Source organism: Entelurus aequoreus, linkage group LG17 (assembly GCF_033978785.1).
Source record: "Entelurus aequoreus isolate RoL-2023_Sb linkage group LG17, RoL_Eaeq_v1.1, whole genome shotgun sequence".
NCBI classification, from domain to species: domain Eukaryota; kingdom Metazoa; phylum Chordata; class Actinopteri; order Syngnathiformes; family Syngnathidae; genus Entelurus; species Entelurus aequoreus.
The window spans coordinates 22826983-22854536 of NC_084747.1; the positions used below are offsets into that span (position 1 = coordinate 22826983).

Sequence of the window (27554 nt, forward strand, 5' to 3'; positions counted from 1 at the left end):
GATGTATTCTATTCTATTCTATTCCATTCTAAATGACTTGAATGAAATCATCATGAATTGCAAATAAAAAAAAGTAATTTGGAGTATGATTTAAAAAAAAAATTGTTTTATGTTTGATTTTTTTATGTGTGCACATATTTTAGTTTCTTTTTTTTTTTTTTTCATGATGGTAATTTTTTTAACTTTTTTATTGTTTCTTTATTTTTTTAATGATTCATTCATGGAAGTTTTGTTTCAATATCTTAATTACTTGTTTGAAAATTTTACAGAATTGTATTTTTTTTTTTTTAACATATTTTGAAATTGTTATTTTTATTTTATTTATTTTATTTTATAAACCTTTGTTTATAAATTGCAACATTTACAAACAGTTGAGAAATAATTATCAAAATTAGTACAAAAACAGTACAAAACAGCGCCAAAGGGGTTGTAAACTCAAAGTAACTAAAATAGAATGCAAGACATATATATATATATATATATATATATATATATATATATATATATATATATATATATATATATATATATATATATATATATATATATATATATATATATATATATATATATATATATATATATATATATATATATATATATATATATATTACTAAACTAAGTGCAAAGTTGTTTTGTTTTTATTCGTGTTTATTTTTATGTTCAGATGTATTCCTCTTGAACTAAAGCTGGGCGCTTGGTGATGACGTAATAAGCCCGCGCCTTGTCCTCTCGGCCAGCAGGGGGCGACCAAGAGCGTATGTTTGTTTACATGTAGCCTCGTTAGCATTAGCTTCTGCCGGGCGAAAAGGTGCGCTAACTTCGCTATAATTGTGACCGTATTTATTGTATTCGTCCTGTTATTAGCTCATATTTAAGCACAATTATTGTTTTTTTCATGGGCACTTATTGAATATTAAGGGAGGTTAAACAACGTTAGTCTTCGCTGTTGGCCTTCTAATGTGTCAAACGCACGTTTTAGCTGACAGAACACGTTGTAAGTCAATTAAGGTTGTGATGACAAAACAAAAGATGTGTTTTAAGACAAGTCGGCAATTAAAATGAGTACATTTGATGGTACAGAAGATAGCAGCACTAATGTGCTGTAAACGTCAAAGACTATGAGGAAGTCACACAAGAAAAATAACAGGTAAGAGATAGAAATGGTTCTTTCACAAATGTAATATGTCCTTCAGAGCAAGGAAGGAAAGACGTGATCGTATCGAGCGTTAAAAATGATAAAAGTGCTTTTGTTTATGTCCAACAGAGCAGCGGGAGATGCAGGTCTGGCCAATAGGAGCCAGCCCTCCGGGTCACATGACCATCCAGGAAGTGAGAGTAATGCCGAAGGTGTTTTTTTCATTTTTTAAAATGTATTTATCTCCTTCATCGATGTGCATTTTTGATCAATAGACAATGAAACTTTAGCAAGTAAACACATATTTACACACCTATGCTTGAGAAGGAAATCTGATATTTCCTGGCCCCTTCAACATAATAAGTAGTCTCACTTCATGGATAGCCCACATTCACAAGAATACAAACCCAACAAATACATCCAAATATAATGAAAACAAATCAATCAAAGTTTATTTATATAGCCCTAAATCTACAAGTGTCTCAAAGGGCTGCACAAGCCAGGGGCCGTACTTATCAAGCTTCTTAGAATGACTCCTAAGAAGTCTGCTAAGAGTTGACTTAAGAGTAAATAAATTCTTCGCTGAAAGCTGCACTTAAAAGTTAGTTATCAAGCGTCTTACTCACACTTTCAGCGAAGTGTAGGACTGAATCTTAAGTGTCACACTCAGAGCTGAATTACGACATTACTATGTGCCGTAAATGGAATTTTAGGTGACGTCATTTCTGTGTCCATAGAAATGACCAATCACGGAAGGGAATCCGTTGTCTAAGAATAAAGAAATATCTTGGAAATATTTAAGTGGACAATGGGAGTGTATATTTTGACAATAAACTACAAAATAATACAAAACAAACTAGTCCCCGCCGGCACTCACGCTACCGCTCCCTCTCTTCTCTCGCCCACACACTCACTGACGTCACTCACCTCACGGCCACACATATACGCTACTGTCATAACATTTTCTTTCCAATTCATTAATTAGGCAACTAATTTGAAACTGGTGTGGGTGGCTCTATATATACTAGCCCACTGCAGCCACATGCAGAAATCAACAAGGAATCGAAAAGTATTAAATCTGTGACAAAAATAATATCCGCTCTGTCTAAACGATACCGTTTGATCAGCTGCTCGTCATCAAAAAAAACAAAAACATTGTTCCGTTCCCTGAACGTTGGCGCACGTCTCTCTCGCCTCAGTGCAACTCCTAACCACTTAAGACACCTCTGAAGGTCTCTTAAATATCGTGGAGAGTAGGAGTGATTCTTAGACTTAAGAACGTTGATAAAAAGCTTTTATTCTTAAGTTTGAGAGTAGGACTAAATTTCGCAAATTCTCAGGACTTAAGTGTAAAATGGCACTCTAAGAAGCTTGATAAGTACGGCCCCAGATCCCACATCAGGGCAAGGAAAAACTCAACCCAATGGCTTACAAATGAAAAGCCACTGCAGATCACGCCGTCTCCAAAAAAAAAGCAGCTTGTTTCACAAAGAAGACTTTGTTGAGGCATTGCGGCCACTCAGGGTTGGAGCGCCATCAAATCACACTACATGTCACAGAATATGGGATTTCATGGCATGTAAAGCGGGGGTGTCACACTCTTTTTCATCCTGGAATTGATGGAACATTTGCTTTGAAATCCTAAGTCAAGTTGACAAGCATATATTGAAGTTCAGCTAATTTTGGACAAAACAATGCTTATATAATATTTCTGCATCAAACAACGTCAAATTAAGACGAACTGCAGTTGCATAAGGTACGATGTATTTTCTGTCAAAATAGAAACGTTTTTAGCAAAAAATGAAGAAACGTCTTGTTGACACGTTTACAGGTAAAAAAGAAAAAGAAAAAGAGGTGCCCCTCCCCCAGGGCCTTGACTTTGACACCTGTGGAAAAAAAACAAGTGCAAAACTTGATGAAGTACAAACCGAACAAAAAAAGTAATATACACCTCACGGGATGATACAAAACAAATACAAAACCAGACAAAAAATAAGTCAAATAATAAATATAAAGCAAAATGTAAACACTTATGATCTTATTGCTCTGTCTTTATATCTTTTTTTCAATTGTAATATATTTCCACAATCTTTTATCTCATTGTAAAGAGAATTCCACCACTGATATGCACATTTGTTTAAAAGTTGTCCTTAATACTGATGTTTGAAATGACCTTTTTATTCTACGCTCTTCATTCTCAGAAGTGATGACAAACATTTTTTTGTAAATTTGCTGGTAATGTTTGACTTTTAGCCTTAAACATAACACATCATGTCTGTAACTTTACTGGCTCCTGTAGTTTCAATAAACCAGAATGAATAAACATAGATATGTGTCGCTAATATGTCGCAAGCTAAATTGTTCACACATAAATGTCGATTTTGGAATGGGAAACTTAAATTCTCCCATTGGATTAATGATTTCAAATTATTAATACACTCTTTGAAGATGGTAAAAAAATAGAAAACATTTATTGGAGGAATTTAAGTTGTTTTAGATAAGCCCAATTTTTGGTATATGTTTTTTTTTTAAATTTAATTTAAAAAAATGGGTATTGTCTCTACTTTATTTATCATTTTTTTGTATAAGGATGTATATTGATTAACCTCGTGGATATTTGAAAATATTGACATGCAGTGGAAGGTCCTTAATTCATTTGTTTATTGTCGATATAGGTCCGTGTATCTCCCGTTCATTCCATTTCCAATTCTCCAATGCAAATCAAAAAACACATTTTGGGCCAATTTTTTTGTACTATTTTTAACTATTTAACTATTTAATGACACGTTTTTAAAAGGACAAAGATGTTACTGTTATGGTAAAAACATGCTAAAGGCGAAGGAAAAGCTAAAATACTGCTTCCGGTTCAATTTGTCATCACACAGATAAACACACATTTTTGCACTTTTGGATGAACATGAATTGGATTTTTGTGTTTATCTGGGGAAAAAAATCCACAAAAGGAAAACAGTACAAAATCAAATTTTATGGCAATATTTTAATAAAAATCGTCCGTGCCGTTCATTTTATTTCGAATTCTTAAATGCAAATTAAAAAAACACATTTCGGGCCATTTTTCCTATTTTCATTTGTGAAACAAAAGTTGAACAACTATATAATGAGACTTTTTTTAAAAGGACAGAAACAAAGAACAAAGTTGTTGCCGTTATGGTAAAAACAAGCTCAACGCGAAGGAAAAGCTAAAATACTGCTTCCGGTTCAATTTGTCATCACACAGATAAACAGGCCCGGCCCTAACCAATCTGGCGCCCTATGCAAGATTTTAGGTGGCGCCCCCCCACATCGGCAGTGAAGTGTATATACTCACAAGAAACCGAATAGCTTTGTCTTTGACCTTTTTTTTTTACTTAAAGAAAGCAAATTAACAATCAGAATAGTTAACAAGATAAAAAAAAAGGATAAATAAATGAATACAAAAAATAAAAAATGAATATATGAAATACAATATTTTTTACATACATAAACACAAAATAAAACATGTCAACAAGTTGCATAAAATAAATTAAAAATACAATATAAATAAGGCACTGCACAAAACAAGATATCAAACCAGTATGACTTTAACAACTACAAAAAAAGGGGATCCTGAACTACAGAGTTCTCTATTTGTGCTTTTTAATATTGCATTAACTAGAATGACTTAAAAATGACTGTACACCAGGGAGTACTGTAATTACCTAACGTTACATTATTATTTTCCATAACAATTTAGCCCCCTCCACAATATTAACCCGACGTTAAAACAGAACTAGCTATTTATTGATTAGCAATTGCCGAATCATGTAACATTAGCTTAATGCTAAAAAGCCAAGTTACTATCACATTCTGTAACAGACAAATAATTTCATGTAGGCTAACGTTACCTACCTGCTACCGCTGTCTTTTTCTCGTTCCTCCTCTTCTTTTCTCTTTTTTCTTCCCTGGGCACCTGACAGTTTTGGCCGTTTTGACATCTTGTGTTGATTTTTTGATGTGGGACGTCCAAAAAGAGTCATGATACGGGAAGGGAGGGGGCGCACCGTGCCGGGGGAGATGGGGCGTAATGTTGTAACAAATAATATTTATATTAAATAGGCTTTACTTTGCATTTTAATTAACGTGGGATTATTTTATGTATTTAGAAATAATAGTACCAACCGTTTTTTTTATTTATTTTTTTATTTTTTCCTCCAACATTTGTGGCACTGGCGTGGCGCCCCATGATGGATGGCGCCCTTAGCATTTGCCTATACAGCCTATGCCATGGGCCGGCCCTGCAGATAAACACACATTTTTGCATTTTTGGATGAACATGAACTGGATTTTTGTGTTTATCTGGGGAAAAAAATCCATAAAAGGAAAACAGCACAAAATCAAATTTTATGGCAATATTTTAATGAAAATCATCCGTGCCGTTCATTTTATTTTGAATTCTTAAATGCCAATCAAAAAATTTGGGCCATTTTTTTCTATTTTCATTTGTGAAACAAAAGTCGAACAACTATATAATGACACTTTTTTAAAAGGACAAAGATGTTAGCGTTATGGTAAAAACATGCTAAATGCGAAGGAAAAGCTAAAATACCGCTTCCGGTTCAATTAGTCATCCCACAGATAAACACACATTTTTTGCATTTTGGATTCAATGTTTGTGTTCATCTGGAAGATTAAAATCCATAAAAGGAAAACTGCACAAAATCCAATTTTATGACAATATTTGAATGAAAATCTACCCCTTTTTTTGTTTGTTTTCAAATCTGCCATATATAATAACAATCGAAAAACGGCCCTAATTGTATTTTTTGATTTGCGTTTCAGAATTGGAAATAGAATGAAGGGAAGGCACACGGACCGCTACATTTACTGCTTGTGTGTTCAATTGTTCCAATGTTTTAAAACAAAAAGTATGTTTTATTTTCTACATGTTTTCAATTCACCTTGTCAGATGGAGTCCCTCCCTCTGACCAGCAGAGGGCAGCGGAGCTCGGTGACGCCAACAGGACTGCCGAGGTGAAGTATAGTATTTTGTTGTGTTGATTGATTATTGATTATTTGTTTAGCTCCACAGTGCGGGCTCACTCAAGGTCACCATCCAGCAGAGCAGCGACAGTCGCGAGTTCCCACAAAAGGACGCGACGGACGACAGACCTCACTGTCACGTGTGCGGCGTCACCTGTCCCTCCTGGCAGGTGAGGCCACGCCTTCTGTCGCCAAAACATGGCGTCACGAGCCAACGCGCGCGTGTGTGTGTGTGTGTGTGTGTGTGTGTGTGTGTGTGTTTAAGGTGTTCGAGGAGCACATGGCCGGATCGGATCACATGACCAAAGTGAAGGAGATCACACGCTCCATCACGCTCATGAGCAGGTAGGAACGCACACACACATGCCCAAAGGTGATGTCATTTTTTAAGCCACGCCCACTGCCACCGTGCAGGAGGGGTCGCTGGTGTGACACGTGTCAGACGCACTACAGCGGTGACGTCATCCTCCACCGCCGATCCAAGCAACACAAAGTGAGTGATGACATCACCTGCAGGTGGGTGGGACAGATGAAAAACGGTGTGTGTGTGCGCGCGTGCAGGTGTGTAAGCGGGAGTCGCGGCCCTTCTGTGCGGCGTGCAGGCGTCACTTCAAGTCTCCCAGGAAGTTGGTGGAACACATGAAATGTGCGGCGCACAAGCGACAGGTGCAGGAGACCCTGGAGGAGGAGGAGGAGCTTATCACAGTGGACGCCATTGGCTGCTTCGAGGAGGAAGTGAAGCAGGAAGTACCCCACCCGGACAGGAAGTCACTTCAATCCGCCCATTTTTTCCCGCTGATCCGGGTCGCGGGTTTGGTGGGGAAGCCCAGACTTCCTGCTGAGGCTGAGGCGGACCCGGTCCAGCTGTGAGACCTGGTCCCTCCACATGTCCCAGGTCTACCGACAAGGGCCTACCAGGTACCACCTGGCGTCCGGGCTAGAGCACTAGAGACTAGTCAGAGAACCAGAAGCAGGGTTTACAGCTGTGTGGTCGGGGGTCATGTAGGCACAGACGTGGGGCCAAGTCTGTGGGCGGGGCTTGCAGGCAAAGGGGTCCAACCTGCACCCACCTGTAAAAACTTTGTATTCATTTTAACGCTGAATTGACTCAGAATGTTAAGAAAAGTATTTGATAAGCGGTAGAAAATGGATGGATGGATGGACTTTGAATCCTTTCTGAATGGAGTACGTCATCCAATAGAATCCTGAGTTTCACTTCCCTGCAGACTGACACAGCACGTGTGTGGATTCATGTTCAGCACGCACAGGAATCAAACTCGAGGACCTTTCTGACGGAATTTTATAACAGCCGATTCCAAGCATGAATGAAACAGCATGGCGTTGTACCTTCTTCAGCAGAGAGTGAGAAACAAGCTTGTGTTGTTGAGAAGTTTACCTCAAATGTGGTGATATCTTACAGCTAACAATTCTCCACGGTAGGTAGATTGCCTCCAAGGTCTTGTCTTACCGTACAATAAATCATACCACAGTAGCATAAAAATGGCACCTGTAGATGTCAATCAAAAACAAGTATTTGCAAACTTGTACACGTTGTAAACCTGCAACACTTGGCTATGATGTCGGGGATAATGTGAGTATCACGATACTTTTCGCAAGGGGTATGGACAAACATTCACGGAGGAATATTTCACAATTACTGAACGCCTAGCTAGAAAGCCAGCGGACTATAGGATCAAAGATCTATCTGGAGAAGCCGTAAAAGGTACATTTTATGAACCCGAATTACAGCAGGTGATCGTAGATAAAAGAAAGGAATATAAAATTGAAAAAAATACTTACAAGAAAACAATTTGGTGGCAAACAGATGCTCTTTGTAAAATGGTTAAGGTGGCCCGAAAAGTTCAATTCTTGGATATCTGCCGAACATGTTTGCTCAACCATCCCTCAATCCATGTCTGTGCTAGACTACATCGTCTTTTCCTCATTTAAAAATCTGTGTCGACATGGATCAGAAAGATTTGCTGCCTGGCAACGCTAGCCATAGTTAAAGTACCAATGATTGTCCCGCACACACTAGGGGTGGCGAGATTTGTCCGGGTGTGTATTCTACAAACAAGATATGGAATTATGTAACAAAAATGACACACACCTGTCATTCGGAATCAACCATATCAGGTGAGACTTGTTGAAATTCAATTCCCAACGTACATGGACAACTTTTCCAAAACAGGATGAAAAAACATCCGTCCACCCCGCCGTGACGGATGATAAGCAAAACGTTGAGCGATTAATACTGCCGAGTGGTCATTATCAAGATATTCAAGAAATTGCAGATCATTTAAAGCAGGGGTCAGCAACCTTTTTGAAAGCAAGAGCTACTTCTTGATTAATGCGAAGGGCTACCAGTTTGATACACACTTAAATAAATTGCCAGAAATAGGCAATTTGCTCAATTTACCTTTAACTCTATGTTATTATTAATAATGAAGGATATTTACACTTAATTGAACGGTTTAAAAGAGGAGAAAACACGAAACAAATGACAATTAAATTTTGAAACATAGTTTATCTTCAATTTCGACTCTTTAAAATTCAAAATTCTACCGAAAAAAAGAAGAGAAAAACTAGCTAATTCGAATCTTTTTGAAAAAATAAAAAAAATAATTTATGGAACATCATTAGTAATTTTTCCTGATCAAGATTAATTTTAGAATTTTGATGACATGTTTTAAATAGGTTAAAATCCAATTCACACTTTGTTAGAATATATAACAAATTGGACCAAGCTATATTTCTAACAAAGACAAATCATTATTTCTTCTAGATTTTCCAGAACAAAAATGTTAAAAGAAATTCAAAAGACTTTGAAATAAGACTTACATTTGATTCTACAGATTTTCTAGATTTGCCAGAATATTTTTTTTGAATTTTAATCATAATAAGTTTGAAGAAATATTTCACAAATATTCTTTGTCGAAAAAACAGAAGCTAAAATGAAGAATTAAATTAAAATTTATTTATTATTCTTTACAATAAAAAAAATACATTTACTTGAACATTGATTTAAATTGTCAGGAAAGAAGAGGAAGGAATTTAAAAGGTAAAAAGGTATATGTGTTTAAAAATCCTAAAATCATTTTTAAGGTTGTATTTTTTCTCTAAAATTGTCTTTCTGAAAGTTATAAGAAGCAAAGTAAAAAAATTAATGAACTTATTTAAACAAGTGAAGACCAAGTCTTTAAAATATTTTCTTGGATTTTCAAATTCTATTTGAGTTTTGTCTCTCTTAGAATTAAAAATGTTGGCCAAAGCGAGACCAGCTTGCTAGTAAATAAATACAATTTAAAAAATAGAGGCAGCTCACTGGTAAGTGCTGCTATTTGAGCTATTTTTAGAACAGGCCAGCGGGCTACTCATCTGGTCCTTACGGGGCACCGCGTTGGTGACCCCTGATTTAAAGGATAAGTTTTGCGAGAGTAAATCACACAGTTTGGATACGACAACGTTACAGGACTTGTCTATGTAAAATCGACAAACCAAGCGCTCATCGCATTCAAAGGTAAACTTGGTAGCATCCTGGGTGTTCATCCCGCACAACCACTACTCTGCCGTCCCAATGTAAAGCAGTATGCGCCACTTCCGGCTGATATTTATGCTGGTTTTTATGATATTTACATATACTCTGACATTGTAGACTATCAGTTAACAGGGGATGCCAGTGTCAGATTGTTAAAGTGTATAAATACCACGTCAGACACAAGTCGTGTAGCCACTTTACACTTTGATCGTCCTCATTACGTACCTCTCTCCAAGAATACTATTCATGACCTTGACATTGCTCTAAAATACGATCAGAATCAGTACATAAACTTTGCATGCGGAGAAGTCATAGTCAAGTTGCACTTTAGACTCATAAAAGCCAATATTTAAAGAAAATGACGGGTTGACCATACATCCGAAACAAAGGTAGTTAAAGGCCTACTGAAAGCCACTACTAGCGACCACGCAGTCTGATAGTTTATATATCAATGATGAAATCTTAACATTGCAACACATGCCAATACGGCCGGGTTAACTTATAAAGTGACATTTTACATTTCCCGGGGAACTTCCGGTTCAAAACGCCTTTGGAGGATGACGTATGCGCGTGACGTCGCGAGGTCCACGGAAGTGTTTGGACCCTTTTGGACACAATACACAGAGCTCTGTTTTCTTGGACAAAATTCCACAGTATTCTGGACATCTGTGTTGGTGAATCTTTTGCAATTTGTTTAATGAACAATGGAGGCTGCAAAGAAGAACGTTGTAGGTGGGATCGGTGTATGCGGCTGGCTGTAGCAACACAACAAGGAGGACTTTGTTGGATAGCAGACGCGCTAGCGGCGAACTCACCTTGACTTCCTACGTCTCCGGGCCGCCGACCGCATCGTCGATCGCTGGAACGCAGGTGAGCACGGGTGTTGATGAGCGGAGGAGGGCTGGCTGGCGTAGGTGGAGCGCTAATGTTTTTATCATAGCTCTGACGAGGTCCCGTTGTTAAGTTAGCGTCGTTAGCAACAGCATTGCTAGGCTTCGACAGGCGTCGAATACACATTAACCGTGTATTTACATGTCCAGTGTTTGGTTCGGTGTCTCCTGATAATAGTATTGTTGATCTTCCGTCTATCCTTCCAGTCAGGGATTTATTTATTTTGTTTCTATCTGCATTTGAGACAGATGATATCACGTTAGCTCATGCTAAAGAGCTTCGTCGATGTATTGTCGTGGAGATAAAAGTCACTGTTAATGTCCATTTCGCCTTCTCGACTCTCATTTTCAAGAGGATATAGTATCCCAGGTGGTTTAAAATACAAATCCGTGATCCACAATAGAAAAAGGAGAAAGTGTGGAATCCAATGAGCCAGCTAGTACCTAAGTTACGGTCAGAGTGAAAAAAGATATCTCTTGAACTGCATTCTAGTCCGTCACTCTAACGTTCCTCATCCACGAATCTTTCATCCTCGCTCAAATTAATGGGGTAATCGTCACATTCTCGCTCCTAATATCTCTCGCTCCATTGTAAACAACGGGGAATTGTGAGCAGCACTACCGCTTGTGACGTCACGCTACTTCCGGTAGGGGCAAGGTTTTTTTTTATCAGCGAGCAAAAGTTGCAAACTTTATCGTCGATTTTCTCTACTAAATCCTTTCAGCAAAAATATGGCAATATCGCGAAATGATCAAGTATGACACATAGAATGGATCTGCTATTCCCGTTTAAATAAAAAAAAATCATTTCAGTAGGCCTTTAAGTTAATTATTATCTAACCCAGGCCGGTGGTGAATTAAATGGTTTTTCAGGGGTTGCTACACAATATGGTCACGGTTTGGGTGGGGTATTCCCTAATTTGTTCAGGATGGCGCTACCATTGATAAAGAAAGGTTTCACCATAGCTAAACCACATCTAAAAACAGTAGCAGGTGGAATATTTGGGGATGTATCGTCATCTATTGGAAGACCCTCAACATCGTCCTCTATTGGAAGACCCTCAACATCGTCATCTATTGGAAGACCCTCAACATCGTCATCTATTGGAAGACCCTCAACATCGTCATCTATTGGAAGACCCTCAACATCGTCATCTATTGGAAGACCCTCAACATCGTCCTCTATTGGAAGACCCTCAACATCGTCATCTATTGGAAGACCCTCAACATCGTCATCTATTGGAAGACCCTCAACATCGTCATCTATTGGAAGACCCTCAACATCGTCATCTATTGGAAGACCCTCAACATCGTCCTCTATTGGAAGACCCTCAACATCGTCATCTATTGGAAGACCCTCAACATCGTCATCTATTGGAAGACCCTCAACATCGTCATCTATTGGAAGACCCTCAACATCGTCATCTATTGGAAGACCCTCAACATCGTCATCTATTGGAAGACCCTCAACATCGTCCTCTATTGGAAGACCCTCAACATCGTCATCTATTGGAAGACCCTCAACATCGTCATCTATTGGAAGACCCTCAACATCGTCCTCTATTGGAAGACCCTCAACATCGTCATCTATTGGAAGACCCTCAACATCGTCATCTATTGGAAGACCCTCAACATCGTCATCTATTGGAAGACCCTCAACATCGTCCTCTATTGGAAGACCCTCAACATCGTCCTCTATTGGAAGACCCTCAACATCGTCATCTATTGGAAGACCCTCAACATCGTCCTCTATTGGAAGACCCTCAACATCGTCCTCTATTGGAAGACCCTCAACATCGTCATCTATTGGAAGACCCTCAACATCGTCATCTATTGGAAGACCCTCAACATCGTCCTCTATTGGAAGACCCTCAACATCGTCATCTATTGGAAGACCCTCAACATCGTCATCTATTGGAAGACCCTCAACATCATCATCATCTACACATACGGGCTCTGTACCGAGGATGTCGTTGTGGCTTGTACAGCCCTTTGAGACACTTGTGATTTAGGGCTATATAAATAAACATTGATTGATTGATTGATCTATTGGAAGACCCTCAACATCGATATCTATTGGAAGACCCTCAACATCGTCATCTATTGGAAGACCCTCAACATCGTCATCTATTGGAAGACCCTCTACATCGTCATCAACATCATCTACCAAACAGGATGGTAATGGCCATTCAGCTTATAAGAGTAGAGCAACAAGACGACCCCCATCAAGCCGGAGGCCATCAAAGAAACATAAAAAGCCGGTCAACAAAAGAAAATGTGAGGAGAAAGACCGTAAAGAGAAGAAGGTCATCTCGTGGAGTACCTGCTTCCGGAACATTCTAACAAGAGGGGAGAAAATGTCTTTGCTACACAACCCATCAGTGGAATGTATTAAAACAGATCTGGATGTGTTTACAGGAGCACTCACGCAGACCTCCATACAAAAATCTATTTTTGAAGAAACGTCACCTGCTTCTGCTATAAGTGATTCTGGACCGTTGCTATTCTCAATCAGTGAAACGTACCTTGATCTTAATCATACATCTTTGGATACAAAGGTGAAAATAACAAACCCTGATGGAACACATCTCAGGGATGATGCTAATCAATCAATCAATCAATCAATCAATCAATCAATCAATCAATCAGCTTTATTGTCCATTCTTACATGTACAAGACACATAAGAACTGAAATTACATTTTCGGCACAATCCCGCTAAGAGCAGACATACGTTACAGGGAGACAAGACGGGACCGCCAACGGATCAGCCTCACTTAGGCGCTCCTCAAAAAGGTGGGAAAAAGGTGACATTGGGGGGAGGGTGGAAGTAAAAAAAAATATCAGTCTGAGGCTGGACCCTCAGGAATGGTCCAGACTGAGTCCGAGGAAAAAAACCTCACATAGCATGGCACACATAAACAAGGTACATTTAATCACAACAAACTCGCAACAAAGTCATCCAACAGGACCTTGGAGGCCAGCAGCTGCTGTTGAGCGCTGCTCAGCCCCCACAACCCCGGAGGAATAAAGCAGTGGTGAAGGCGTTGATTGGGGAAGGGTATGTGCGTGCATGTATGCCCAATTAACTTGGGTGAGATGTTGGATTGTCTTTATGGGCCGAGGCCGGCCCCAAGAGTTCAAGAGTTCAAGAGTCCGACCCAGGTGCTTTTGAAGAAAAGGGAAAGGTCAAAAGCGTCCATCTTTGAGGAGTCCTCGGGGGAGTGTTTTCAAACAGCCTGTTCCTCAAGGCCATTCGAGGGAGTCAAATCGTAGATTAAGATGTTGTTTTTTTCTTCGAGCAGTCAAAACAATGACATTCCTGCTCTATATGCTGGCTCTGACAATTCCAATTTATTCTTTCTGTAACATCATCAAGATCGAATCTACCTTGCGATTCAAATCAGCAATCGCTCCAGTCTGTGATCCCACAGCACGACCCATTCCTTCCATTGCGTTGAACAGCCTGTTGGCCCCTTGAGTGGCTGCCATCGTCTTCCGAATTTGACGATACACCAGAGCAATGCCCAGCCCAATCAGCAAATGCCCTGCGATCACAGCTCCAAATAGGTAGATGTCTTCCACGTCCTCGATGGAAAGGACTGAGAGGCACATGATTCTCCAAGTATTCCAGGAATCTCTCACGTACCCCGCAGCAATGGTTCCATCAGGGCAGCCAGGCTCCCCCGAACCTCTTTTCCTTGTCGAAAAGACTGTGTCAATTGCGTCGAGAGTCCAGTTGATCAAATTCATTTTGATGTTTAGATTTGAGGACAGCTCAAGAAAAGAGGCTTCAAAATAGTTCAAACAAGACAAAAACAAAGAGAGCAAGCAGGGAAGGAGGGAGCGGAGAGAGATGCGACCGCCCTCACCAGTGGCAAGACAGAAAAGTGGGGCTTATCGGTTATCCCGGTTAAAAAAACAACACTTACCTTTCACTATTTGAGTAGCCTGAATCCGGGAACATATCCTTCACGGATTTGTTGAAGACATCCGCAAATGAGAACGGGATGTTCCTTCCAGCTATCAGCATAGCCATCTGTGTCTCGGCATATGTTACACCCTCGGGTCTCCATTTAGCGAGGTGGCCCATAAAACTGGGCTGGCACCGGTGCTGCGCTGACCGCTCATGAGTGAGTATATCCGTTCGGCCACCGTGTTTAATGGAGAAGTCTGTTCTACAAAATGTACAGGCAACATACCCCTTCCCCTTCGAACTGTCCTGGATAAACTGAAATTCTTGTTTCCATTCGTTTTGGAACTTACAAGCGTATTTCTTCATCTTGTTCATCATCGGCGTGGCCATGTCTGTATCTTTCTCGTTCTTCTGCTTCGTCTCCTTGTGGTGTGCGCAGTTGTGCACTCTCTAAAAGCCCTAGATGTTATAACGTGATTGGGCAGGCACGCTGTTTATATCGTGGGAAAGCGGACGTGAAAACAGGCTGTCGACTCGTCACTCAGGTCCGCATGGAGCTGGAGGGGGCGTGGCCTCCAGCTCCGGCCGGAAATCGGGAGATTTTCGGGAGAGGCGCTGAAATTCGGGAGTCTCCCGGAAAATTCGGGAGGGTTGGCAAGTATGCCCTGCCGGAACAAAAGTTTGTAAACAAGAACATCTATACATGGGGGCAAATCCCCAAGTTGATTATTTTATTATGCGATGAGGTGGCGACTTGTCCAGGGTGTACCCCGCCTTCCGCCCGATCGCAGCTGAGATAGGCTCCAGCGCCTCCCGCGACCCCGAAGGGAATAAGCTGTAGAAAATGGATGGATGGATTATTTTAACATTTGTTGATAATGAGAGTTATATATGGGTTCCTACACACGCAATCCCTTTTACTTTGAAAATGATGATGTGGAATTCCTGTCCATATATGCTGATAGTCCACCAATCCCAGGGAAACCATTCCAGTCATATTTCCAGAGGGGGAAGTATGTCAGAGAATATGATCATTTCATAAAGGCTACTGGGCGCCATTTCAAAGATATCAATACCACGCTCTGATTTGTTTTCATCTCCAATCCGATTGTGGTACATCAGGAAATATCTGACTAATGTGGGAAGCAGATCAGAATCATATCCATATTTAAGTGTTACTTCTTTCTAAACTCCTATAGTCATATTTACATCAGCTAATGTCTCGTGTGGTACAAAGTGCTTGGATTCGAGTGTCCTTGAGTAGACAGGCAGAGTGCTGTTGAGACTGCCATAACATTCCTAAGATAAGGAGCACAGGGCAGTGCTGAGCTTGGGGGGACAGGAGGTGGAGGGAAGACCGAGCTAGACCGATCTGGACCGGGCTGGGGAACGCTGGTGTGCTGGATTGGTCTCAGTTTGTCCTCTAAGGTTGGAGAATAAACCACAAAATACCAACTGCTGCCTGTTAATTGAATATAAACATCAGCTTATTGCCATAAAAAGAATCTGGGAGAGACTAGCAATTTGAATTCCCCATTGGAGGAATGCTGGTCGACGCAACACTAATCAAATCAGGAAATGTCAAACATGAAGTCAGATTTAGAACACCGCTTCCACGCACCGTGAATTTGATCTGCTACTCTGTGTTTGACAGCCTGATCGAAATTTCAAACGAGCGTCAGGTTTTACTTGATTATTACTATTCGGGGGCAGCATGGTGGCAGAGGGGTTAGTGCGTCCGCCTCACAATACGCAGGTCCTGGGTTCGATCCTGCGCTCGGGATCTTTCTTTGTGGAGTTTGCATGTTCTCCCCGTGACTGAGTGAGTTTCCTCCGAGTACTCCGGCTTTCTCCCACCTCCAAAGACTTGCACCTGGGGATGGGCCCCTCCCACCTCCAAAGACCTGCACCTGGGGATAGGCCCCTCCCACCTCCAAAGACATGCACCTGGGGATAGGCCCTGGGGATAGGCCCCTCTCACCTCCAAAGACATGCACCTGGGGATAGGCCCCTCCCACCTCCAAAGACATGCACCTGGGGATAGGTTGATTGGCAACACTAAATGGTCCCTAGTGTGTGAATGTTGTCTATCTGTGTTGGCCCTGTGATGAGGTGGCGACTTGTCCAGGGTGTACCCCGCCTTCCGCCCGATTGTAGCTGAGATAGGCTCCAGCACCCCCCGCGACCCTGAAGGGAATAAGTGGTAAAAAATGTATGGATAGATTATTATTGGGATGAACACTATAGAAATAACCAGTGTGCTCTCAAGGAAGCGGAACAATTTGGACTTTCTGGCTGTTTCACATGTGATTACCTGGCCCGGGAAAGAGTTGACAGGTGCGCCGGCATGCTCGTAGTCAACACAGATCCACCTGGAGAGCATTGGCTAGCTATTTATATTTCAAAAAACAAGATTGTTAGAATAATTACATATAAGTTATCACACAACTCTTATGCTTAAAGGCCGTTGTTCTAGTTTTTATCTATTGTGCTCAAGCTGTACTTTATCTGTTTCATGCAAGGGCACACAACTTGTTATCTTCCACTGCATGTGAGGAGTGGCCTCGCCGCAGGTGTTTTCTGTCTTTCAGCCTGCTAACAGCCAAGGACGAACCAGCACCTCAACGAAGATAAGGCATACCAACAGCGGGCAGACAAAGCAGAGACAATCCCAAGGCCCCCAGCACATTCCGTGCTGAATAATCACGTATTGTGCGGGCTGAGCTGCTTGCATGATGTGTGACCCCTCCCTTTAGAGGCAGCCTCAGCCATGTAACTAGGGAACTCCTAAACTGAATACATAGAGGAACGTGTGGGACTGTGCCTCAGAGCGTAGGGGGAGACTGTAACTGAGTGTGCAGCTCCATGCGTACTCCTCATGAGCAAAATTGAACTGCCTGATTCCTTTCTTCTTGTTCTGTTTAATAGATAGTTCGATGCTTAAACCTGACAAAGATAGGGTACTTTTTTGACAGTTTTGGAAACCCTCCAGAAACTTTCGCTAAAGAAATTGAACATTTTCATTTAAAAAATTGCGATACAATAATTTACTCTGGAAGACAGCTGCAAAGCAATTTCGCCACAACATGCCGACAGCATTGTTTATATTTGTTTTGATAAACATACAAAAGGGTAACACCGTTAAAAAAGTAATGAGTATGTACACCAGGGATTTGTTTTGTAATGATGCTGTGGTATGTCAGTTTGTTCAAAGATTGTAAACATGTGTAATGAATATTCCTAATAAAAGATTAGGAAAAGAAGTGAGTAAGAATGAACAATACGTGTGTATATAAAAAGGAAAATCTCACTGTCTACTCAGTCTTTGGTCACGTTTCTAGAAAAAAATAAAAATGAATATTTACATCAAATTAAACTTCCGAAATAAAATGCATGGTGAAAAAGTAAAATGAACACTTCAGAAAATGTTTAACATTGACCATATTATAGTTAGAAGTGTCACCACTTGATCTTATTTGAAGTTTTCCGTCCTTTAACAGGGGAGCTCATGCGTTGGCCACTCTTATACTCGCCTCTTGCTCGCCGTACTTGAGAGTTAGGCACAGATGATGGAGGAATGTTTGAACCTGCAGGCGACTTTAAAAAGGCATTCCAGCCAATAGGTCTGGATTCTTCACGTCATTGGCGTTGTTAGGCTTATTTTAGGGGGGCTCAAGCCCCCCTAAAATGTTCTTAAGCCCCCCTAAATAATTTAGTGTTAAAAAAAAAAAAAAAAAATTCAATTTTTTTTTTTTTTTTTACAAATACATGCCGACATTATCATTGATTGATTGATTGAGACTTTTATTAGTAGGTTGCACAGTGAAGTACATATTCCGTACAATTGACCACTACATGGTAACACCCCAATAAGTTTTTCAACTTGTTTAAGTCGGGGTCCACTTAAATTGATTCATGATACAGATATATACTATCATATATACTATCATCATAATACAGTCATCACACAAGATAATCACATTGAATTATTTACATTATTTACAATCAGGGGTGTGGAGGGGGCGGGGGGTAGGATATGGACAACAAGTAGTGGACATAGAGAGAGAGAGAGAGATCAGAAGGCATAAGAAAAAGTATTTGCATTTGCTTGTTTACATTTGATTATTAGCAATCCGGGGAGGGTGTTAGTTTATCATTATAAAGTGGCCCGAATATGAGTTAAAATAAATAATCATATAACCTGTCATTATTCACTCAGTTTCCCCTCACTTCATAGCGTGAGGTAGAGAGCCCCTTTAGTGCGTCGGTATCCAATCCATTCCACTTGTTCATATAGAAAATGCCCACATCACTCAAAATCCAGTCCGCATTTTCTCTGCGACCTTGCTTGCGGTCCTGCAGGTGTACGAAGCGCATTAGCACACAGCACTGCAGAACAAGAACCTTGTGTCTGCAATTGTAAATAATTTAGTTTTTAAGTGTTGTGTTTCTTGTAGAATCTATATAAAGTAATATACATTAGCCTATTGTTAAAATAATGAAAAAAACATCATTAAATATATTTGTTTTAATGTATTGTTACATTAATAGCTGTTGTATTATTATAGGATGGCTTGTTAAACATTTCATAGGATTTTCAGAGGGTGGAAAAACCAAGATATTTAATATAAAATGTAAAATGAATAAATACATAAAAAGAAAAAGAAAAACAATGGTTAAAAGCCATCGTCCCGGGGAGCATTTCTTTTTGTCCCGTGCATTTTTTTTACCGTCCCCGGGATGACGGGACTACGTTAATCTCAAGCCCTGGAAGTTACATTTTATTGTTTGCATTATTTGTTTCAGCATTGCACTTTGAAGATGGTCCATCAGCTCTTTGACAGCTTTGGCTCTTTTTCAGATCAGCAGACGGACTCTAAGTGAAGTCTTTCTTATTTACAGTATATATAAAAGTTTCTCATTTCTATTCAGACTTCCATATATATTTAATTTCCTTAACGGCTTGCCATAATATATATATAAATATATTATATACAAGCCAAATTATCCCGATCCAGATATTACTTTAATTCAAGTAATTAAGAAATATTTCCAGGGCTTGAATTTACAACCATTTTAGTCACATATGTGCCCAAAATGTAATCTGTGCAACTTCAGAATATTTGGGAACAAACAATTATTGTATTGTGAGCTAAAGTGGTGGCATTAGCCTCTATGTTGTGAAGGAATAGCATAGAGGCTAATGCCATGACGTTCATTGTGTTTCAGTGTATCTTGACGGATCATGCGAGTCATTGTTTCTTGTTGATGCTGTAAACAAAATGTCACCATGTTTGTTGTTGTACTGAACACACATTGAAAATAAACCCACTGAAATAATAATAATAACAATGATTCATTTCTAAGTCTTTGTTAGCCGTTTGTGAAGTTTTGTGCTCGTGCGCTACGTTCGCTCGCATCCTGTGCATCTCCTGGGGGCTAAGCCCCCCCTGTCCTTAAAAGCTAGTGACGCCCCTGTTTACGTTATTATAAGATGCAGTAACGTTATTTAACAAATCATCAATGTGAGAACCTTTGATCACCCGGCCGTAAATCATCACTTCACCCTGTCTATTGCACCACATTGAAGACTTTCTTTTACTCAATGCTTCCATAATTTGTTCAGCATTTTTCTTAGAGTTTTTAGGTATGTGTCTTAAAACATTTTCCACAACCGTATCTTTTTTAACAGCGGTCTCTAAAACATCTGCGTCTGGTTCGATTGTTGTCAGGTTCAAACACTGATGTCATCTATTAAACAAGACAAGAAGCAAGGAATTAAACAGAGACAGAATTAAATTTGGCTCAATGAGGAGAAACACGTACACCTGTACCCTTGTACAGTGTTCCACGCTCTGACGAAAGACTGTACGCCTCCTCTTTTATTTGGACTTTCCCTGATTACATGGACACAGCTGTTTCTAAGGGACGGGGGGTCGTAAACAGCCATTATGATTTGGTTTGATTAAAACAGTTCAAAGAAAAGGTCGTAAACAGTTCAAAGAAAAGGTCGTCTGGAGGGGAGTCTGGTCCTGCTTCCTCTCCGCTTTGTAGTTCTCGGGTCAAGACAAAATCTTTCTGTGGATTACAATACATCAAAGAAACAGAACACCTTCATGTTGCTTCCCATCCTACACAGTGGAGTTTTACAAGCCTTCTTCTTGGTAGGATCAAAGACAGCTTTTGTCCTCTAGCAGGGCGAGCTGAACTCAATGTAACACAAAGTTTTGTGATAACTTACATACAATTATTCTGACAATTGTTATGTGAGATTTTTTTTACGCTCACCTTGTTTAACCATAGCCAAGAATCTATGTACTATCTGTTTGCCTTCTCGTACACATCTATGCTGTTATTGGATCATCTCTCCATCATTTCTTTGTCTAGTTTGTTTTGCACATTTTCAAGTGGTGAAGTTTTTCCATCTGCTGCTGCATGTAAGATTTAAGTTGATGATCGGGTAGCAAATACATTTTTCCATGTTTTCTATCCGCCTGTTATCAAACTTGTAATGAAAGGTATGGCCGCACCCAGAAGCGGGAAAATAAATCCTCCAGTTTGTGTAATAGTTTTTTCCTCTTTAGACAGATTGACTTTTTTGTCGGCAATAAATCTGATCACCCTCCTCTTCCTCTTTAGTCTTCTGTACTGATGGTCCCAGAGAGGAATCACACCTTTTATGATGTTAAATGCTATCTGGCAGATAGAATTGATCAAGTCTGCATTTGCATTTGTGAGTGTAATCTTCTGAATCCTCCGTCTTGCCTCGTGTAGAACTTCTAACAATCCTAAATTCCTTTTCATGTGTTTTGAAATCATAATTTCAGAACATAGACAACAGGATGCTTGGACAGCAAATCAGTTCTGACTCTTAAACGGTCGGGTGTCTTAGCTTTATAATCAATCAGTAAGTAACCATAAGGTTTGCTAGTGGCGTCATTAAAAGATTCCAGTAAATATCCGAATGTTCCCGGGAACACCTTCCTGCCCAAAACACTGATTCCAACCTTATCTCCTGGATTTTGAAACAAGACCAGATAACTATCATTTAAACTTATTGTTGTGCTGGATTTACCTGGAACAAACAAATCCTGAACCATATAGAGACAACTTCAATTCCTGTGGTGAACGTACTGTGTGAAAACATTTTGAACTTCTGAATTATTGCTTGCACAGTTCGTTAAATCATCAATGATCAGATGATGAACTTTTTTTGGTGGTAATAGCTCGTGTGGATGCTATCCCGTTTACAAAGTTGATGTCTCTCAGGCTATGTCTACACTAACCCCTTAAAGGAAGAGTTATTTAGCCTAGGCCCCGTGTCAGCCACACTAAACCATCGTTTAAGGTTCCCCTCCTTGGATGTTTTTTTACACGGGTAAGCCCAGACTTCCCTCTCCCCAGCCACTTGGTCCAGCTCCTCCCGGGGGATCCCGAGGCGTTCCCAGGCCAGCCGAGAGACATAGTCTTCCCAACGTGTCCTGGGTTTTCCCCGTGGCCTCCTACCGGTCGGACGTGCTCTAAACACCTCCCTAGGGAGGCGTTCGGGTGGCATCCTGACCAGATGCCCGAACCACCTCATCTGGCTCCTCTCCATGTGGAGGAGCAGCGGCTTTACTTGAGTTCCTCCCGGATGACAGAGCTTCTCACCCTATCTCTAAGGGAGAGCCCCACCACCCGGCGGAGGAAACTCATTTGTACCCGTGATCTTGTCCTTTCGGTCATAACCCAAAGCTCATGACCATAGTTGAGGATGGGAATTGTTGCGTTGACCAGCATTCCTCCAATGGGGAATTCAAATTGCTAGTCTCTCCCAGATTCTTTTTATGGCAATAAGCTGATGTTTATATTCAATCAACAGGCAGCAGTTGGTATTTTGTGGTTTATTCTCCAAGCTTAGAGGACAAACTGAGACCAATCCAGCACACCAGCGTTCCCCAGCCCGGTCCAGATCGGTCTAGCTCGGTCTTCCCTCCATTTCCTGTCCCCCCAAGCTCAGCACTGCCCTGTGCTCCTTATCTTAGGAATGTTATGGCAGTCTCAACAGCGCTCTGCCTGTCTACTCAAGGACACTCGAATCCAAGCACTTTGTACCACACGAGACATTAACTGATGTAAATATGACTATAGGAGTTTAGAAAGAAGTAACACTTAAATATGGATATGATTCTGATCTGCTTCCCACAGAACGTAGATCGACCGGTAAATTGAGAGCCTTGCCTTCCGGCTCAGCTCCTTCTTCACCACAACGGATCGATACAGCGTCCGCATTACTGAAGACGCCGCACCGATCCGCCTGTCGATCTCACCATCCACTCTTCCCTCACTCGTGAACAAGACTCCCAGGTACTTGAACTCCTCCACTTGGGGCAGGGTCTCCTCCCCAACCCGGAGATGGCACTCCACCCTTTTCCGGGCGAGAACCATGGACAGATCAGTGCGCCGTGTATTTACCTTCTAGCACAATAACACAAGTCTACAAATCTACACAAGTAGGGGTCCTCACTTTGGTCCTCGGCCTGGAAAGAACTTGTTTGTGTCATTGTGGGCTAATATTATCAGTATTAGTGAAGTATCACTACTGTAAACATGACTAAAGTTCAAGTATTGTGAAGTATCACGACTGTAAACAGGACTAAAGTTCAAGTATAGTGAAGTATCACTACTGTAAACATGACTAAAGTTCAAGTATTGTGAAGTATCACTACTGTAAACAGGACTAAAGTTCAAGTATAGTGAAGTATCACTACTGTAAACAGGACTAAAGTTCAAGTATAGTGAAGTATCACGACTGTAAACAGGACTAAAGTTCAAGTATAGTGAAGTATCACGACTGTAAACAGGACTAAAGTTCAAGTATAGTGAAGTATCACTACTGTAAACAGGACTAAAGTTCAAGTATAGTGAAGTATCACTACTGTAAACAGGACTAAAGTTCAAGTATAGTGAAGTATCACTACTGTAAACAGGACTAAAGTTCAAGTATAGTGAAGTATCACTACTGTAAACATGACTAAAGTTCAAGTATAGTGAAGTATCACTACTGTAAACAGGACTAAAGTTCAAGTATAGTGAAGTATCACTACTGTATACAGGACTAAAGTTCAAGTATAGTGAAGTATCACTACTGTAAACATGACTAAAGTTCAAGTATAGTGAAGTATCACGACTGTAAACAGGACTAAAGTTCAAGTATAGTGAAGTATCACTACTGTAAACATGACTAAAGTTCAAGTATAGTGAAGTATCACTACTGTAAACATGACTAAAGTTCAAGTATAGTGAAGTATCACGACTGTAAACATGACTAAAGTTCAAGTATAGTGAAGTATCACGACTGTAAACAGGACTAAAGTTCAAGTATAGTGAAGTATCACGACTGTAAACATGACTAAAGTTCAAGTATAGTGAAGTATCACTACTGTAAACATGACTAAAGTTCAAGTATAGTGAAGTATCACGACTGTAAACAGGACTAAAGTTCAAGTATAGTGAAGTATCACGACTGTAAACAGGACTAAAGGTACACATACTAAATGAGTACCTCAACAACAACAACAACATGACGTGTACAAACTACACATTTTGTCCCCCAAAAAAAGTAACAGCAATGACGTCACTTTCATGATGACTTCCGTCATGACTTCTCCTTTTTGTTTGTTTTTTTGAAAGTCATTTGTGCTGGCATCCAGCGGGGGGCGCTGTCTCTCCTTCCCTCCTCTCTAGTCCTCTTTGCAACCTCCAAACTGAGCTGAGGAAGAAATACAGAAAAGTGTCTTTGTGCGTCCACGGAGACACTGACATCCAAGTAAGATGAAATATGTCAAATAAGGCTGATATTTGCTTATTTTCTGTCTGATAAGATCATTCTTCTCACTAAGCAGATTTCATGTTGGAGTGTTTTACTTGTTTTAAGTGTTTTAATGCTCCTAAATGATGTCAGTAAGATATTACAGCTTGTTGCTGAGATGTGATGAGCTATATTGAGTAAAACATGCTTGAAACTAGAATATCAACTGTTGTGTCATCAACACTCACAAGTAGAAAACTACTTCTTTAAAGTCATCATTTATTATTTCAAGCATGGAAAAAAAGATCCTGATGCCGAGCACATATCATGATGTCAAGATAATGCCACTAGCATTTATTTGAATATATCATGATGTCAAGATAATGCCACTAGCATTGACTTACTTTAACAATATGTCAGGACTAGGTTCTCGGGTTGTGTTTCTCCAGAAGGCAATGGAAAATTGGCGCGTGCAAGACGCGAATTTAAATACATGATGTATTTTTAACACTAATAAGCTAAAAAAAGGAAGCAAACAAATGGCGCGCACAAAGGCGGAAATACAAACTTGACTAAGAAACAAAAGACATGCACGTGGGCACAAAAACTATGAACAAAGAAACAACAACACTAACTGTGGTCTTCATAAACCAAACTTACTTGGCATGAGAAAAAAGATGAAAAAAGAGCAGCATGGATCATCAGAGTGTGGATGTGTGAGGACGCCAGGACCGACAACAGAAACAAACAGACTTAAAGGCCTACTGAAATGATTTTTTTTTATTTCAACGGGAATAGAAGATCCATTCTATGTGTCATACTTGATCATTTGGCGATATTGCCATATTTTTGCTGAAAGGATTTAGTAGAGAAAATCGACGATAAAGTTCGCAACTTTTGCTCGCTGATAAAAAAAAGCCTTGCCTGTAGTGGAAGTAGCGTGACGTCACAGGAGCTAGTATTCCTCACAATTCCCCGTTGTTTACAATGGAGCGAGAGAGATTCGGACCGAGAAAGTGATGATTACCCCATTAATTTGAGCCAGGATGAAAGATTCGTGGATGAGGAACGTTACAGTGAAGGACTTGAGAGGCAGCGATGGACGTATCTTTTTTCGCTCTGAGCGTAACTTAGGTACAAGCTGGCTCATTGGATTCCACACTCTCTCCTTTTTCTATTGTAGATCACGGATTTGTATTTTAAACCACCTGGGATACTATATCCTCTTGAAAATGAGAGTCCAGAACGCCAAATGGACATTCAGTGCCTTTTATCTCCACGACAATACATCGGCGACACACTTAGCTACTGAGCTAACGTGATAGCATCTTGCTTTAACTGCATATAGAAACAAAAGAAATAAACCCCTGACTGGAAGTATAGATAGAAAATCAACAATACTATTAAACCGTGGACATGTAAATACACGGTTAATGCTTTCCAGGCTGGCGAAGGTTAACAATGCTGTGCTAAGGACGCCATTGAAGCTAACTTAGCAACCGGACTGCACAGAGCTATGCTAAAAACATTAGCTCTCCACCTACGCCAGCCAGCCCTCATTTGCTCATCAACACCCGTGCTCACCTGCGTTCCAGCGATCGGCAGAAGGACGAAGGACTTCACCCGATGCGTTTGGCGGCCCGGAGACGTAGGAAGTCAAGGTGAAGTCGGCGGCTAGCGCGGCTAGCGCGGCTAGCGCTCCAACAAAGTCCTCCTGGTTGTGTTGCTGTAGTCCGCTGCTAATACACCGATCCCACCTACAACTGTCTTCTTTGCAGCCTTCATTGTTCATTAAAAAAATTGCAAAAGATGTCCAGAATACTGTGGAATTATGAAATGAAAACAGAGCTTTTTGTATAGGATTCTACGGGGTACCATAACTTCCGTTACTCGGACTTCGTCACGCGCATACGTCATCATACCGCGATGTTTCAGCCGGATATTTCCCGGGAAATGTAAAATGTCACTTTATAAGTTAACCCGGCCGTATTGGCATGTGTTGCAATGTTAAGATGTCATCATTGATATATAAACTATCAGACTGCGTGGTCGCTAGTAGTGGCTTTCAGTAGGCCTTTAAATAGTGACGTGATCAGTGAAAGCAGGTGCGTGACTCGAAGCGTGAAACAGGTGCGTGACAAGACAGGTGCAAACTAATGGGTGACCATGGAAACCAAACCAAACAAGGAAGTGCAACCAGGAACTAAAAAGAGTCCAAAAAACAAAGACATGGCCAAAACAAAAACATGAACAGACATGACACAACATCTTTCAACATATTCAGCAAAAAGGTCTCTTTTTATTTTCCTAGCAAAAAGAGTGCACTTGTTACTAGTGAGAATATACTTATTTGAAGCTATTTGGGGTTCATTGAGGTTAGGTAATTAGGGTCCGCACAGGACCATTTCAAAAGGAATCCCAAAGGGAGTCCTTTGACAATGGGACGAAAGGACCCTATTGAATTTGTAAGGTTTTATTATCATTATTCTTTATTATTATTATTCCGCAGCTTTGCGGACTACTTTGCCCCCCTTAACATGCTTCAAAACTCACCAAATTTTTCGCACACATAAAAAAACGCAAACAAAACTCTTTGGTAAAAAAAAACCAAACCCCACAAAAATCACAATTGCTCTCTAACGCCCCCTAGGAAGAAAACTGCCTCTAACTCCCAGTACGAACGTCGTAGAAACATGAAACAAAAAGCTCCATGTAGGTCTTACTTAGACCTACTTTTCATTAATTAATTTCTTCGGGCAAAAATTAACAGGAAGTTGGCAATTCCCCGTTCAAGACTAAAAATGACTAAAAACACTCATTTTTGCTTTTTGACCTCTAATTTGACCCCCTTAAAATACTTAAAAACTCACCAAACTTCTCACACACATTGGGACAGTTGGAAATTGCGATCTAAAAAAAAAAACGAACCCCAAAACTCAAAATTGTGCTCTACATAATTTTTTGAAGAAAACAGACAAAACTGCTCCTCAGAGGAAAACTCAGACAAAACTGCTTGTAACTTCCGGTAGGAACGTCATAGAGACATGAAACAAATACCTCTATGTAGGTCTCGCCTAGACCTACATTTCATAGCTTGCAGCTTTAATTTGACTTGTTTTGGAAAGTCTTGGCAAGCCTCATTTTCTTGTTCTATTGGCAGATCATTTTGCTTAGTTCAAATAAAACAGCCCTCATTTTTTTTCTTGTTTTTGAACACTGACTTTTTGCAGTACACACACACACACACACACACACACACACACAC

At 40.3% G+C, this 27554-nt stretch overlaps 1 protein-coding gene across 5 annotated transcripts; it reads left to right on the top strand.

Moving 5' to 3' along the window:
- The first annotated feature begins 730 nt into the window (after window positions 1–730).
- Window positions 731–8728, top strand: ciz1b (cdkn1a interacting zinc finger protein 1b). 5 transcript variants are annotated; one of them, XM_062025277.1, is made up of 7 exons: window positions 731–1150; window positions 1268–1350; window positions 6084–6148; window positions 6199–6327; window positions 6423–6502; window positions 6572–6650; window positions 6719–8728. In XM_062025277.1, the coding sequence occupies exons 1-7, from the start codon at window positions 1122–1124 to the stop codon at window positions 7025–7027; spliced, it is 774 nt and encodes a 257-aa protein (XP_061881261.1). In that variant the 5' UTR covers window positions 731–1121; the 3' UTR covers window positions 7028–8728. The 5 variants fall into 5 exon arrangements, with proteins under 5 accessions (XP_061881261.1, XP_061881262.1, XP_061881263.1 ...); XM_062025278.1 differs by having other exon boundaries at window positions 1268–1332; XM_062025279.1 differs by lacking the exon at window positions 6084–6148.
- Window positions 8729–27554: the final 18826 nt, after the last annotated feature.

Bases quoted from the DNA above. Each gene is read 5' to 3' on its own strand.
- ciz1b (XM_062025277.1), top strand. From the start codon at position 1,122: ATGAGGAAGTCACACAAGAAAAATAACAG. The intron at 1,351-6,083 runs GTGTTTTTTTCA...TCACCTTGTCAG, and splicing joins AAGTGAGAGTAATGCCGAAG to ATGGAGTCCCTCCCTCTGAC. The intron at 6,149-6,198 runs GTGAAGTATAGT...TTATTTGTTTAG, and splicing joins ACGCCAACAGGACTGCCGAG to CTCCACAGTGCGGGCTCACT.